Source organism: Myotis myotis, unplaced genomic scaffold (genome assembly GCF_014108235.1).
Source record: "Myotis myotis isolate mMyoMyo1 unplaced genomic scaffold, mMyoMyo1.p scaffold_m19_p_10, whole genome shotgun sequence".
In the NCBI taxonomy this organism is placed as follows: Eukaryota; Metazoa; Chordata; class Mammalia; order Chiroptera; family Vespertilionidae; genus Myotis; species Myotis myotis.
Window position 1 is genome coordinate 67,052,258 of NW_023416314.1, and position 15,453 is coordinate 67,067,710.

The 15,453-nt window shown below is 48.0% G+C and overlaps 1 protein-coding gene across 12 annotated transcripts in view; it reads right to left on the minus strand.

Annotated features, from left to right (window-relative positions):
- Nucleotides 1-925: 925 nt before the first annotated feature.
- ATG13 (autophagy related 13) overlaps nt 926-15,453 on the minus strand; it is a 32,556-nt gene continuing 18,028 nt past the window's right edge. For 4 of the 12 annotated variants that reach the window (XM_036326019.1, XM_036326016.1, XM_036326015.1 and 1 more), the window contains 8 exons: nt 12,293-12,391; nt 11,444-11,554; nt 10,903-11,039; nt 8,808-8,922; nt 6,290-6,367; nt 5,976-6,092; nt 5,107-5,235; nt 926-3,155 (listed from right to left, as the gene is read on the minus strand). In XM_036326019.1, coding sequence (XP_036181912.1) covers nt 3,078-3,155; nt 5,107-5,235; nt 5,976-6,092; nt 6,290-6,367; nt 8,808-8,922; nt 10,903-11,039; nt 11,444-11,554; nt 12,293-12,391 — 864 coding nt within the window. In that variant the 3' untranslated portion in view covers nt 926-3,077. Of the gene's footprint in view, nt 3,156-5,106; nt 5,236-5,975; nt 6,166-6,289; nt 6,368-8,807; nt 8,923-10,902; nt 11,040-11,443; nt 11,555-12,292; nt 12,392-15,453 lie in introns of those variants that run through there. The other 8 variants (XM_036326021.1, XM_036326018.1, XM_036326025.1 and 5 more) reach the window with 6 other exon arrangements.

Sequence of the window (15,453 nt, forward strand, 5' to 3'; positions counted from 1 at the left end):
GTCAGGCACCATTGTTGTGTGCAGTTTACAAACCAGTGAGGACTCCCCAGACTTTTACAGTGGGTGGGCCCCATTCTTTTCAGCCCCTGGTTTGGGCTGAAATTAGAATTTTCTAACTAGCCTTTTTCTGTCCAGGGGCCTGCCTTCAGCCTGAAGGGCTCTGGAGGCAACCCAGACAGCAGCTGCCTCTGGGACACTGGCTCCACTCCAGCTCCCTTCCCCCACTGGGGGCACAAACTGGGAGGCAGGGGGCCGCTTGGCCAGGGCTGAGATGCCTGCTGCAGAAGTCCCCAGGGGGCCAGGCAGGAATAATCCCCAAAGAGTCCACCCCAGTGCCCTGGGCAGCTACACAAACTGGCATGAGCCCTTGACTCCCTGCTACTCACCCAACCCCTTCCCTTCAGTCTGGTTTGCTCAGCCACAACCCCATACACTGATCAGCAAACAGATCCAAGGCAGCTTGGGGAGCCCCACACCGCCTGCTGGCTTCTGCTGGAAACATGAAAGGCTGTCTGTTGTCTTTCCCTTCTAGCCAGAGGCCAGCCATCGCCTCCAGGCCAGGCTGCACGGTGAGTGATGTGCTGCAGGGGGAATAGAGCCGATGAGACTGGCCTACATTTTGTGGAGATTCTACTGGGAGTGCTTAACGTGCACACCTACTCCATTCACATCATCTCACTGAAGCCCCGAAATGGGACATTACAACCCAGGACAACGAGGCTCTAAGAGCTTTCCTGACCAGCCCAGGCTTGTACAGCTGATAGGTGGCCACATGCCTAGAGTCAAAACAGCTGTGACTGAGAAGCCTCTCTCAGCGTCACATGGCACCGTTCTTCCCCTCCCGTGGAGCCTGTGGTTGACCCTGGCCTGCACAGAAGTGGGAGGCAGTGGGCTAGGATTTTAGACAACTTGCAGGACAAGAAGCTGTAAAGTACAGAAAAGAATTTATTGGAAATCTGAACACATTTTAGAGTCTAACTCAGTATTTCCAAACCAGGTAGGCCGGAGGAGGGAGGGACTCTGCCCCCGGAGACAGACGGCTGGTCCCAGCCCCGCCCCCCAGTGCTGCAGAAGTTCAGACCGACTTCTGCACACACCTTTCATTGTACAGGGCTGAGGGGCAAGGGCCAGCCTTGACCATTGCTTTGCTCCTCTTTGGCCTCTCACTGATGGGGTCCTGAGGAAAGGTTGCTGCCTGCACAGGCCAACAATTAGGACATCAAGGCCAAAGGCTTGACTCAGTCTGTGCACTCAGGACCTTCCACACTTGGCCTTAAATGGGCAGTGGCTGAGACATTGGGGTGGGTTGGGGGGGAGGAAGGCACAGATAACTTGCCATGGGCCTCCACCCTTCTCAGCACGGGCCGTGAGGATAACCCACTGGGCTGTGGATGGTTTCGCAGGCCCTGGGGGTGCTCTGGCCCAGAGACAGGAGGGCCAGTCGGACACCGCGGCTGGGAACATCTCTTTGTGCAGAGAACACGCACAGGCAGGCTCAGCCTCACGGAGACGGCATCAGGCCCACAAGGCCTCAGAGCTCAGCTTCGTCCGTGGGAACAACATCACATGCATTTACTACAAGCAACTGAGGGCCATGTGCTCCAGCTGCTGCCAATGAACACCCTGGTGGGTCAGGAGGAAAGGGGCAGGCCTAGGTTTCCACAGCCAAGACAACCAGTTAGGCTGGTAAAGGGACAGCCTAGGAGGGTGAGGCCAAGCACTTGACTTACCCAAGTAACAATACCTGAAGGGTTAAGTCAATCATGTGCCAGCTTTAGTTTCTCAACAAGGAACCAGTAAACCTCAGGGCAGCGTACAGATGGTGGGATTAAAGGAGGGTGGTGGCCAGGCCCAGGTGAAAGGAAAAAAGGGCCCATAACGCAGCCCTGACGAACAGAACCAAGTACCCCAGGAGGGGCCAGTCTGGACATCCCCAGGCCCACCCGTGGGAACACATAATGCCCTTGGACACAATGTGCAGCACGACTCCAGGGGTCACCACATACAGCACACACGGCTTCCTCGGCTGCCAGAACAAAGCCAGTCACTGCAGGCGCCGTGAGAGGTCCAGGCTCTTGCCGGGAACAGGTAGGTGTCCAAGGTAAAGCCTGTTGTCAGTGCAAATGCAGCAAGTCTGGGAGGTCTGCTGCCCTCGCCAGCCCTGTTCTTGGCTCCCACCTTCCATATGTGGGAAGGAAGACCCCCAGAGCAGCAACCTGGAATCTGGGGAACCTCCAGGAACAGGCCCTGCCCCAGGAAGAGGCCCTTCACCTTCCCCAAGTGAAAACATCTAACCTCAAACATAATTTCTCTATAAAATATCTGACTTCTCTGAAAGTAATAAATATTTACCATATTCTAAAACCAAGGAGCAGCAACAGGGGAGGGAAGAGAAGAGAACTTCTGTGACTCCAACCCTAGAGACACAGGATTTGGTTTCCATGTAGCTGAGGAGCTGAGCACAGGCAGCCGCCAGGGCTGCTCAGACCCTCTGCTGGGGTGGGGCTGGCACAACTTTCAAGGGTGGGAATGGCTGACTTTCGAGTTCTCCTCTAGGGCAGAAGGCCTGTCATATTGCCAAAAGTACGGGGGCAGAGGGAGGGAAAGAGGAAGATACCAGAACCAAAGGGGCTACACAGAGCCGGAGAGCCCTTCCTTCCTCCCAGCACTGTCTCCTTCCTCTCTCTGCCTCCACACCAATCTCTGGGCCACCAGCTGGAATGTTAAATGGTTGGTGGTGACAGGCAACGGGCCAGTTGTGGGAAGAACGGGAGGGCCGCCTTTGTGAACAGAAGCAGCAGGCCCTGCCTGCAGAGGACCTTTTTGTCACAAAGAGTCTCCCCATCTCCAAGGCCAGAGGGCGAGTCCTCTCAAATGTTCTCACAGGGCCCGACTACTTCCATGAAATCTCTACAAGGGGCAAGAGCAGGGACTTCTGGGTCCCCATGGGGGAAACCAGCCTCCCCTCCACCTGGCTTGGAGCAGGACGAGGAATGGGAATAGCTGATGAATGGGAGGCTCTCTGTCTCCTGGGACCACAAAAAGGGGAAGCTGCTGGTACTCGAGGACACCAACTTTTACTGCAGAGTTTCCACAAAGGCATCAAATTCTCGGACGTTCTTCTCGTGCACAGCCAGCTTCTCTGGTAGCGAGTCCTGTGCCAGAAGGGGAGAGAAGAGCTGCTCATTCAGGGAGGGCCTTGAAGAGATGGCCAGCGCCGCCACCCTGGGCTGAGGAAGGGTGTGCAGCTCAGCAGTGCTGGGCCAGGAGAGCGGAATTCAGGGCGACCGTGCAGGCAGCGGACAAAGGGCTTCAGGGTTCTGTGGGGCTCGGGAGGGGGTTGACACAATGGCCTTGGGAATCGAAGTGACCCCACACTCAATGACATAGAAAAGGACCAGGATTGTCAAGGGCAGGGGGAAAAAAGGAGACATATGTAATACCCTTTGTAAGACTTTAAGCAATAAAACAATTAAAAACAAAAAAGTCATCAAACTGCTGCATTCTATGGATGAGTAGGAATAAACTGACCAAACTCTTAATTAAAAAAAAAAAAAAAAGGACCACACCACCCACAGGACGACAGAAATTAAACATGGAATATCTTTGGCACAGATTAGACTGATACTAGAATTGAACAGAAGGTTTACAGTGCTCAAAGTTAAAGATTCTTCACACCCTGTGCGGGGTGGGACACGTGAACAAGGCAGTCCCACCACACTCCTAACAGACTAGGTCAGCAGGTCTGCGGCGAGGCCTAGGAACCTGCATCTTGCCACCAGCAGAGGAGGGGTGGGTTAGAGAGGGTTGGAAGAGAATAAAAAAGGAAACAGAACCAAGAGGAGTTAAATTTAACTGCCCTCAGGTATCAAAAAAATTTTTTTTAATTAAAATTTTTTTTTTTAAATATTATAAAAAAAAAAATCTGACCTAATCTTGTGGTGTATCTCCATTGAAAATCTGCGTATGAAGAGTTTAAATGATCACAGATTTCCTGACAGGCACCAGGTACTTGGAAGAGGTGGGACAATCTCCTACCTCAGAATTCCTAAAGTGGCCCAGACACACCAGGCAGCCAGCAGCTTGGGAAGGACTGGCTGCAACACCACTTGGAGAGCCTTCCTGGGCAGTTCCTCCCACCACGTTTCAAGTGTGTGGGGGTGGGGGTTCCACTGGCTAAAATCAGAAGCCAGACTCTCTGGGAGCAAAGCTCTGTTTTGTAAGCTCAGTCTGACTGTGGGTAAGTCATTTGGTCACAGTGTCAGTTTTCTCATCTATAAAATGAGGTAAGACAACCTACCTCTTCGGTTGTTGAAGATGGTATAAGGCAGTTAGAAAAATGGTTGGCACCTCAAAAGCCTTGATAAATGTTAATAATAATTACATAATTACTACATTGTTATTACTAAAAGGGCAGCGATTCCTAGATTCCCATTCTAGAGTCATCCCTGTGATTTCAGTGTTGGAGGAGACATCCCACTTCAGGCAGAGGGACCCTGGCATCTCGTGGCACTGGACACCCCAAGCTTGTGGCCGTCCAGGGCACCCCTGGCACTGCAAGGCAGGAAACAGAATCCCCAAGTGCAGATGTGGTAATGACAGTATCAGGACACCTGGCTAAACAGAAGCACTACCAGCTGAGGAATGGCCCTCTAAGGAGAGAGCAAGAGCACCAATGCTCAGGACCTTAAGGGTTCTTCTGCCCTGTTCACCTGGCATCTGCCTGGCAAGCTGAGCAGCTGAAGGTGAGAGCTGTTAGAGCAGCTGGGCTCAGTGGCATCAGCAAGGAGAAGACACCAAACACTGAAGAGGAGTGTGTAAGAAATGCTGAGCCTGTGCAAAAGGAGGAAGTGAGTGCAAGAAAATTCAAGACAATGACTGCGGGCATAATGCAAATCTCAAGTGCAATCAAAAGAAGATACTGAAAAAAAAGAAAAAAAAGAAGAGATGGTCTAACGGAGTCTCTTTCCTGTTACCGGGAAGATGGGAGGCGTGGGAGAGGGGGCAGTAACAGGAAGACACTTCCAGGTCTGTGGAGCAGAAACGACATCAAGGGGGAAGGAAGGTCAGAGGATGAAAGGGGGTTGGGGGAAGGGGTTTCCATACCAAGTCCTCAGCCATGGACTGTGCCCCGATATCTATGGAGAGGCTGCTCAGCTGAGGGGGGTTCTGAAATTCACGATAGAAGGTCCCCAAGTCCATTGGAAGAATGTCGTCTTTAGAAAAAGCCGGTTTCTTAAAAAATAAGACCAGACTCAGTTTAGCTTACCATGGACCATAGAGGAAAATCAGAGATGAACAACCCTCTTTCCTTCCAGTAAATTATCAAAGAAATGGTTGCTCCAGGCTTATCTTAGGGGGAGAAGTCTTACCCCTTTTCTCTTCTGGACAGCTGAATTCTAATCCTGTTACCTTTCCCCTTCCCTGGTTAGGGTTATATCATCTTCCTTTAAATCAGTGGTTCTCAACCTTGGCTGCACATTAGAATCACCTGGGAATCTTTTTAAAATCCTGATTTCTGGGCCTCATCCTCCGGAAATTCTGTTTCTTTGTTATGGGGTGGGGCCACAACATTAGTAACAAAGAAACAGAATTTCCAGGGGGATGAGGCCCAGAAATCAGGATTTTAAAAAGATTCCCAGGTGATTCTAATGTGCAGCCAACGTTGAGAACCACTGCTTTAAATGCCTTTCCTTAGCATAGGGCTATCCATTCAGGCAGGAATAGAACCTACTGGGAAATCTCCATTTAGAGCTGAATTGCATTATGTCAATCAAAGACATGGCACAAAATGCCTTCTTGTTCATTGCTCTCCAAATGTACTCAAGCAGGCTATGGGAGCAGGTTTCCCACATACACTGCCCAGTGGGGGCCCCTCTGTTCCCTGTGGAGGAGGTCCCCTTAGAGTGCAATGGATGCCTCTAGGTTTATTTCCCCTGGGGCAGCAAAGGTCAAGGAAGGTGAAGGCAACTTACAAAGTCGATCATGACAAAGTCGTCATGGGTATTGCCACTGCTGCCACCGCTAGAGCCATCAGAGTGCAGGCTGCCCTGGAGAGGAGATTCAGTCTCTGGGGAATCTGGAGGATTCACCTGGTTCAGGATAAAGCAGAGGAAGGGGCTGGTTCTGTGCACTGGGGGCAAGTTACTGTAACAATGGAGGGTTCTGTAAGAGAGAAGGGCTGGCTGCAAATCCCTAAGCCTCAGGCAGGGCTGATGGTCTGGGAACAGTGATGTGCCCAGGAAGGACAATAACTCCCATACCATCTCACTGGAAACTTTAGACTCACCATGGGATCAGCATCCTCCAGTTCTAAATTCTTGGGAGCAAACATGGCAAAGGGTATGTCCAAACTAGTCAATGTCACCTGAAAAGACACAGGAGAAAGTATTAGTGCCTGTCCCTCACCCATCTTCCATTTTTCCCTAGAAGCTGACAGAAGCTGGAGGCCCGCAAGTTCGCACCAGGCTGACCACACTGCCCCTCAGGTTCGTGCTGGAGATCCCCCAATTTCCACCACCTCTCATCACAGGCCCACAGCATAAGCAGGGGTTAGGGCTTCCTAAGACCCAGGACTTCTGCTTTGGAAGCTTGACCCACAGTAACTCAGTGACAGCTATTCAATGTCAGAGCCAAAGAGGAACTTTCTACTGAGTTAGGCCGAGGTGTTAGGGGGCAGAGATCGAATATTGGGGACTAGTTTTAGTTATCCTATATAATAAAAGGCTAAAATGCAAATTGATCAAACCACGGATGACAGGTCGCGGTAACATGCACTGACCACCAGGGGGCAGATGCTCAATGCAGGAGCTGCCCCCTGATGGTCAGTGTGCTCCCACAGGGGGAGCGCCACTCAGCCAGAAGCCGGGCTCAGGGCTGGCAACTGCAGCGGCAGTGGCGTAAACCTCTCCCACCTCCACGGCAGAACTAAGGATGTCTGACTGATGGCTTAGGCCCACTCCCCAAGGGCTCCCGGACTGTGAGAGGGCGCAGGCTGGGCTGAAGGACCCCCAAGTGTACGAATTTTGTGCACCGGACCTCTAGTAAGAAATAAAATAAGAAATATTAACCATGCTCTGTTAACTGTGATTGTTTTGTTCTGATTAAAGAAAGCACATTCTAACCTGGTTGGGAGTTGTACACCCTGAGACTGGGAGTCAACCTTGCCCCAGGGAGTCATCATTGAACCTGGGAGTCAACCCTGGAATGCAGTCCATTCTCATTCAAGAACTGCCTATTATCCTGCAAAGATTAACAACCTTGTTGCCCAAACAATGGAGTCCCACCCCAGCCTGCTTTGCCTATTTCCTCACACTTGTAATACCCTAGCACACTCACTCTTATTCCTTTTGCCCAGGTAATAATCTCTGTCCTACCCAATATAAGCAGTTGACTGATGGGAGGGGGAGGGTTGTAGAGAAGATTTTTGTGGATGACCCGCTGCTCTCCAATTCAGCCAGCATTACTGGAACAAATGCTCATGTATAATTCAACCCTGACTCCACTTAACTGGCTCCAGTAGTGACAGGCATCTAGAACCAATGGTTGTCCAGTTTCAGAGGCAGACACTTCAGTGCACTGTGTTTGTACTGAATGGTGTCTAGCCTCCTCTACTATAGGAGGCTTAAAAGATCACAGAACAATATGTTGTAGGTAGTTTTAGACAGACATGAGCAGAGGAGAGGCGATGGGCGAGTACAAAAGGTTATCAGGATGGAAAACCCCAGGTACCTAGCAATCAATTGTAGGGTGGGACCCTCAAGTCACCTGGGGGTGACTTTTTTTCCCCTAGCATATCACTGGTCTGGTCTGGAGGTTTGGACCCCCTGACCTTTCCTTCCTAGAGATAACATCTAGGCCTCAGTTGTATTTCAGCTTCAGGCCCAGATAAGCAACAAAACCAGCCACAGAGGGCTTGGGGACCAGCATCACTGAATAATGACACCCTCCCCTGGCTCGTGTGGCTCAGTGGTAGAGCACTGACCTATGAACCAGGAGGTCACAGTTTGAGATTCCTGGTAAGGGCATATGCCTGGGTAGTGGGCTTGATCCCCAGGAGAGAGCATGCAAGAGGCAGCCAGTCAATGATTCTCTCTCATCATTGATGTTTCTCTCCCTCTCCCTCTCCCTCTCCTTTCCTCTCAATAATACAATATATTAAAAAATAAAAAAGACACACCCCCACCCCCGTTCAGACAATCAATCAGCGGAGACCACAACCCTGAATGGACACACCTGGAAAGCTACTGAATATTTTATTGAGATCTTCCCCTGGGACCTCCCCTAAAATCTCCACCCTTAAAACTCTTAGGCTGAAGGGACTCGGTGCACAGCCGCTGGTGCCCTTCCCTTTCCCCTCAGCCCCCCGTGCACCTTACCGTTAGCTTCCTCACTCCCAAGCTCCAAGGGCCCTTCCTTTACCTCCATAATTTGTTTCCTAAGCCCATTTCTACTAAGAATTACTTATTTCTCTATCTCTGTAACTTACCCAATAAATGTTCTCTTACAGTTTGGGTCTTGGCTCTGAATTCTTTCCTAGCCAGAACCCAAGTACCAAGGTTGCTGAACGCAGGTTTGGTCTGACACCACCAGTCAGACAACTGGTGCTATTCCTACCACCTACAATAAATAGTTCTTAACTTTTTCTGGAAGGTGTCACAGGTTATTAACACCCTTCACAAAAATTCTCACACACACTTATACAATTCAAACATAATGTCGGTGGCTGCACAAATCCCAAGTTAAGAGACCCGCCTGTAAGGCCTTACTCAGATGTGGCTCACAGGTGGCAGTGGCACAAAACTCACCTGGTTGATGGGTTTGTTGACAAAAGCCCCCACTTTTCGGGCAAAGATGGTCTCCAAGACATCATGGGGAGAGGCCCGTCCCTCACTACTGTTCGATACGGTTTCAGTGTCCTCGCTGGAAAAGAAATGTAATGTCGGTACTCATTCCCAACCCACAGCAGAGCCTCCTGGGTTCCCCACGAATCCACCCTCTGTGGGCTGCAGCCTAGGGCAGGAATTGCCCCGCCCGCCCACTCAGTGGGAAACGGCACTCTGTCCGCTGCCACTGTCACCCTGCCCTCTTAAGTTGAGAGCAGAGGGAAACATTTCCTGAAACAACTAAAACTATGCATATGTGAACACAATTCAGCGTTACAATTGTGTAAAGCTTCTATGAAACACCAATAAGCTTCAGTCATCATGCATATAGCAATCATACATATAGGCAAGCAGCTCCCCAAAACTGTAATTTAAATATTAATTCCAGACAGACTCAAGATTTTAGCTGCTTTCCATCTCCTTATTTTGGTTTTGCTTAGTTATCTAAAAATGCAATTAAGATGGTATAGTACAATGCTGAAATTTAAACCTTACCTCACAAGGAACATTATTCCAAGTCGAGAGCCCCAAATTTAACTGTCTGTAGAGCCAGAGCTTTTTAACCCATGACAAATCGCCAGGGCTGAGGTCCTCTGTGCTCTGAATCCTGCCCTCTCCTCACCCCCCGACATCCCTCCGGTCAAGGATACATTCAGTGTCACTGTTCCCACTGACCCCTCTGCGACCCTCCAGTCTGATGCTGGGTCCTGGATGAGAGGGCGCTCCAAGCAGAGAAACAAGGGCCCATGTTGTGGCTGCCAGACCAGCAGCCACAGCCCTGAGAGCAGCAGAGGCTTCTAGGAAAGCTCTTCTGGCCAAAAGCAGGGGCTCGAGGTGGGGCGAGGGCTGTAAAACCCAAGTGGCCTCTGGCTCCAGCCAAGAGGAGAACCACTGAGGAAAGCCTGTGCTCTGACCACCTGCATTTAAGAGCCTCCTGTATAGGGTCCGGTCTTTACTCCTAGGAGTCGAGGCTCAATAACTAGAGTGTAAAAGGACTAACAGGATCTTCCTTTGATTATCTAACAGGGGGAGGGATAAGAGGATAGAAGCTGGGAAGTCAGGAATGAAAATAATTATTTTTCCTAATGGAAGGTGCAAAAATTGGACCTTCCCAAACAATTCCCTTCCCACCGCTCCACCGTGGGAATGAAAACAAAACAAAACAAAAAAACAGGAATTTCTATTCTATTATCCAAAAGTTCATTGAGGATGTGGCAGGGTAATCAGCGTCATTACCTCTGGGGACTTCCAGTCAAGGGAGGGCAGGTCAGATCAAGAAGCCCAGCTCCCACGGGAGAGCTACGCGTGTAATGGAAAGAGTGAGCAGGACTTAAGTCCGAGGAGCCTAGCTAGGCTTGTGCCAGCCACTTTGCAAGCTAACTGCTCTTAGGCAAGTTACTTAATTCTTCTGAAATCCTCTCCTCTTCTGAAAGGAGGTAACAGTGGTGATCTTTGTAAGGTGGGATTATGAAAACTTTCATTTCCTATCTAATCAATGTATCATTTAAATTTCACAGAATGTATCAACTGCTGCAACCAAAAAAAGACAAAAGATTAAAAAAAATATTTAATGAGAAAAAATAGTTTTCTAAACGATCTCCATGAAGCACTCACAGAGCAGAAAAAGAAAAGCAATCCTGACCACCATCACAGACGCACCATGGCTCAGATTCACGGTACACACCCTGTCTGGTCCTCAGGAAGCAGTGAAGACCGAATCCACGAGAATAAATCTTGGGTAAAAGAAACACATCTGAAAACCCCCTCACTGGATGAAGGTGGTAGGAGCCAAGCCCCTGCTGCTTACTGTTACTAGTGAAGCCGGGCCAGCTTCCTTACACACCAGCTGCAATATAAGATTCTTATCGGGAACTTTAAGGAATGCATACTCAAGGCGCAGATGCCAAGCCTGAGCCAATGCTGAGAGCCACTTTCTACCAATAACAAATAAGCGTGTTTCAGGGCAGACCCGCCCCTCCCTGGCCTGAGCATGGGCAGAGCCAAGACAGGAACTCACCTGCTAGAAGGTGTGGCAGCACAGTGGGCCCCGTCAGAAGGGGTGTAGGTTGCCAATCTCTCCTGATCAGCCTGGGCACCGTGAGCAGGCTGGTTGGGAGCAAGAGGTACCCCACCTTCCTTCCCTGGAACCATTAGCTTTAGGGAAAAATGAAAAAATACAGTGAATTGTGGCAGCCTCAGGCAGAAGACACTCCTGGCCTAGCATGATAGTATCTGTGTCTGTCTGAGTTTCTCCATCACCAATGCTGCCATCTACTGAGCAGGAAACCTTGGCTCTTTATCCTCCCTGGGACTCAGTTAATGGGAGACATGCACGGCAATGACTACAGAAGGAAAAGGAAAGAGGGAGAAGCTCTTCTTGCTTTTCTGAAGTTTAAGAGGCCCCTTCCTCTCAGAGTCACATTAGTTCTCCAAAGTCACAGAAGAGCTTTGCTTCCAAACACTTAGAATGAAACTGGTATCTCAAGAGGCCTCTCAACTGCCTCAGGGCAGGGAGGCACCACAGGAACTCCCAGGGTCTGCCCCATCTTTAAAGATACCTGATGAGGATGTGTGGTGTTTAAGCCAGCTGCAAACACTACTGGATAAGCCAGGTCAGCTGATCCAACGCCCAGGGCAGCAGGCTGATAGGAAAGGCGAGAGCTTGAGAGCTAAGCAAGAGAAAAACAAAGGGCAGAGGAAAAGAGGAGGAAAAAACAGGCAATCCTGGAGCATGACTAATGATCAAGATTAGAAGAAAGGGAAGGAATGGATCCCAGCCTACATCCTCAGGGTCCTAGGGGCCTGATGTAAGGGTTAAGGACAGACCAGGACATTTCTTTTTAGATGAAAAAAAAAACAGACTTGTTTGCAGTGGACTGAGGTTCCAAGCTCTGTGGCCTTACCAAGGCCTCAAATGATTCCCTTGCCACCCCCTTTTTTCAGCTAACTGTTTCTGTGTCCAGCCCAGCAGGTCTGTGGAGCACAAGCCGGGGCAGAACTTGGAGCCAAAGTCATTGGTATTTCTCAGGTCATTCTATTTTCTCCTTCGTCCTTGAGGTCCCTTCGGAACAGAAGGCGTCTCTCTAATCACACCCTCCCTCACCTCTGGGTATGGGAGGACTCCTATTTATGTTGAAAAAGAAAGAATACCACTCTTGGATTGTTTATTTGGAAAGAAGATATAAATAACTCCATGTATTTTTCACATCATTAGGAGGGGGCAACTGAAAAAACCTATTTTGGGCTGCTCTTGCTATGGCTATGTCCTGTTAAAAATCAATTACCAAGCCTCAAAATAACCCACAGAACACTTGGGGACATTTAAATAGCAATACCCTGTACTTTATTTACAATTTTTAAATAAAAAGATGCCATCTAATTTATCCCCTTCTTCCCAGTGGACTCACTTGATGGGAAAAGGCCAGTCCTGCCATGGGGACCCTCAGGGTATCCGTCACCACAGGAGTAGGGGTCTGAAAATGTGCCTTTGTAACAGTAAACACACACTGTGCACGGATACAAACAGAGACAGGAGAAACAGAGAAGAAAAGGGACTTGAGAAAGAAGTGAAAAAACTCCAAAGGGCAGTAGCAACAGAGGCTGAAATGCACAATGGAGGTCAGGCTTGAAACGGGGAGAAAGCTGCATGACTGCCTTCCCAAAAGGATGGTTGGAAGCGTCTGAAGAGACATTTATCCCAGGGTGCTCCATTGCATGCATGTCTCCCTGATGAGCAGGTGGAAAACACAGCTGAGTCGAGCTGGAATGACTTGGCAAAACAAAACCCTAAACCAAGCATTAGTCTGTCTTTAGTCAAGACGATGGGAGGATATTAGAGAACAGCCGCCAATAGGAAGGGCCCAAGAGCAGCCGAAAGGTGTACTCAGGATGAATGAGGAAACAGGTTAAAATGTTAGAATGCCTTTTTCTGGGGCCTCAGAATCTTCAGAGACAGGTTTAAAAAGTTCACCTTTGTGGACCGGAACTTTAAAATACCCAGGTACCCAGCTGCACTTTCCTACACCACTCCAGGGAAGATGAGTTAGAGTATACAGATGTAGGCATAGGGCTGAGTGTGTGCATGCATGTGTATTCTTTCTTTTTTTAAAATATATTTTATTGATTTTTTATAGACAGGAAGGGAGAGGGATAGAGAGTTAGAAACATCGATAAGAGAGAAACATCAGCTGCCTCCTGCACACCCCCTACTGGGGATGTGCCCGCAACCAAGGTACATGCCCTTGACTGGAATGGAACCTGGGACCCTTGAGTCCGCAGGCCGACGCTCTATCCACTGAGCCAAACTGGTTAGGGCGCATGTGTATTCTTATTCTTATTTTTGGGTCTTGCTGTTCCATCTTTAATAAGTCTCACCAACTAGCTAATTAATGCTTAGAATTGACGGTAGGACCTTAAGTCACAATAGCAGGTTCAGGATCACAACTGTTAACTATTTCTTGACTCAAATGACAACATGATCCTTATTTTGTTGGTGAAACAAACATTACATTAACATGTATTAATTGGACTCTAGCAAAAGCTCAAATAGAAGTTGCTGAACAATTATGCAATTCCCTAAGTTAAACCAAGGAAGAAACTATTTCAGTATTTACAGGAATGAGGAGACCTGATGGCAAATGATTTTCTCGCTCTGTTCAAAATGAGTATTTCTACACCAAACTGTACCAACCTTGATTAGAGGTGTTCAGGGATAGGAATAGGGCTCACACATGGGTGCTCAGTATTGATAAGATCTTGATGTGATCTACTTTTAAACTGTGACAAGACACAACAGGCAACTGATACCACGAAAAAAGATAGGTTCTCCATACACAGGTCAACAAACTTTTATGCAAACATACCATGCTGAAATGACTTAACTTTGCCCTAGCCGGCTTGGCTCAGTGAATAAAGCGTCAGCTTGGGGACTGAAGGGTCCCAGGTTCGATTCCCGCCAAGGGCACATGCCTGGGTTGTGGGCTCGATCCCCAGTACGGGTGTGCAGGAGGCAGCCGATCAATGATTCTCTCTCATCATTGATGTTTCTCTCTCTCTCCTTCTCCCTTCCTCTCTGAAATCAATAAAGAAATATATTTAAAAAAGAAAAAAGAAAAGAAATGACTTAACTTGCCTTTATTTTTGGAGCTGGGTGAAATTCCCTCTCTATCAGATAGACAAACTGATTTGTTCAGGCCCAGCATCACCATCCCTCATATCTCCCAAGTCACAACTTTATTGTTTATGAACTTATCACTTAAAAAACAAAACTTTAAAGAACATTAAACCTGACATATTCACATTTCATTATCTAAAAAGTAATCTACTTCCATTAATGTGCACTATTAAGAAAGTGGGCTCCCCCCCCCCTTTTTGGTCAGTGTTGCTCTATGTCAGTAAGCATACCAGAAGCTACCCCCAGAGCACTCATGCCTACACAGATTGATGTGGAGAGAGGAATAATAATATCCCCAAACCAAACTGTCTAGGCAACTTTACAATAAGGCGCTCTTTAACTCTGAATTGGGACAATAGAAATAAGTGACCCGTGGATTCTGTAATGTCCTTCACACACATCAAATTAGTTTTTATGCCTAACTTCTACTTCTGAAACAGCTTAGAACCATAATTTTAATCCAATATCTCCTAACAACCCAGGATGGAATAAAAGTAAATTATTTTCTTAATTTGAAAACCAAAGAAAATAAACACTTATAGGTAGCTAAATTAATTTGTTGGGTCCCCAAAATAAGATGGTGATTATCTGGGCCCAGTTTAAAGGAAAGTAGAACTGAACTGGTCTAGAAGAAACTGTCTAATGTGAAAGTCAAAAGGGATGGAATAGAGATGCTGGGCAGGCAAAGCAGGGATCTGCAGGCAATGAATGAGGCAGAAAATGAAAGACTTGGATGGAAGGGAAGAAACTGCCTGAAATTCAGCCAGCTGGCAAAAATGATTCCTTAGCGGAAGCAGTCTCGGTACCATGTACATCACACAAGGCCACACAGGTGCTTCCTCTTGGGAATCTGAGAACACTGTTTGGAGCCTGTGTTTTATTGAAATTCAGTTTGACACTGAAGATGGACTCAAGTGGAAAGTAAATGGTTAAAAATGTTCAGAAAGAAAATGCAGATAGGTAGAAATCTGTGTCAACTATTAAGAAAAACTGCACTGCCAGGCTGGTGTGACTCAGTGGTTGAGCACTGACCCATGAACCAGGAGGTCACAGTTTGATTCCCAGTCAGGGCACATGCCCGGCTGCCGACTGGATCCCCAGTAGGGGGTGTGTAGGAGAAGCAGCTGATCAATGATGCTCTCTTATCATTGGTGTTTCTTTCACTCTCTCCTTCTCCCTTCCTATCTCTGAAATCAATAAAACATTATAAAAATTTTAAAAATTAAAAGAAAAACTGCACTGCTCGTTTCTAACTGGCAAAATGCTAAAATATGCTAAATAATTATTGGCTCCTTCAGTGCTTCGTCCATTATTGGGAACCATATTTACCACTTCAAACAAGAAGTAGCTACCAAATTAACAAGGTAGGTTAGAGTATCTCCCTGGTATGAGAAT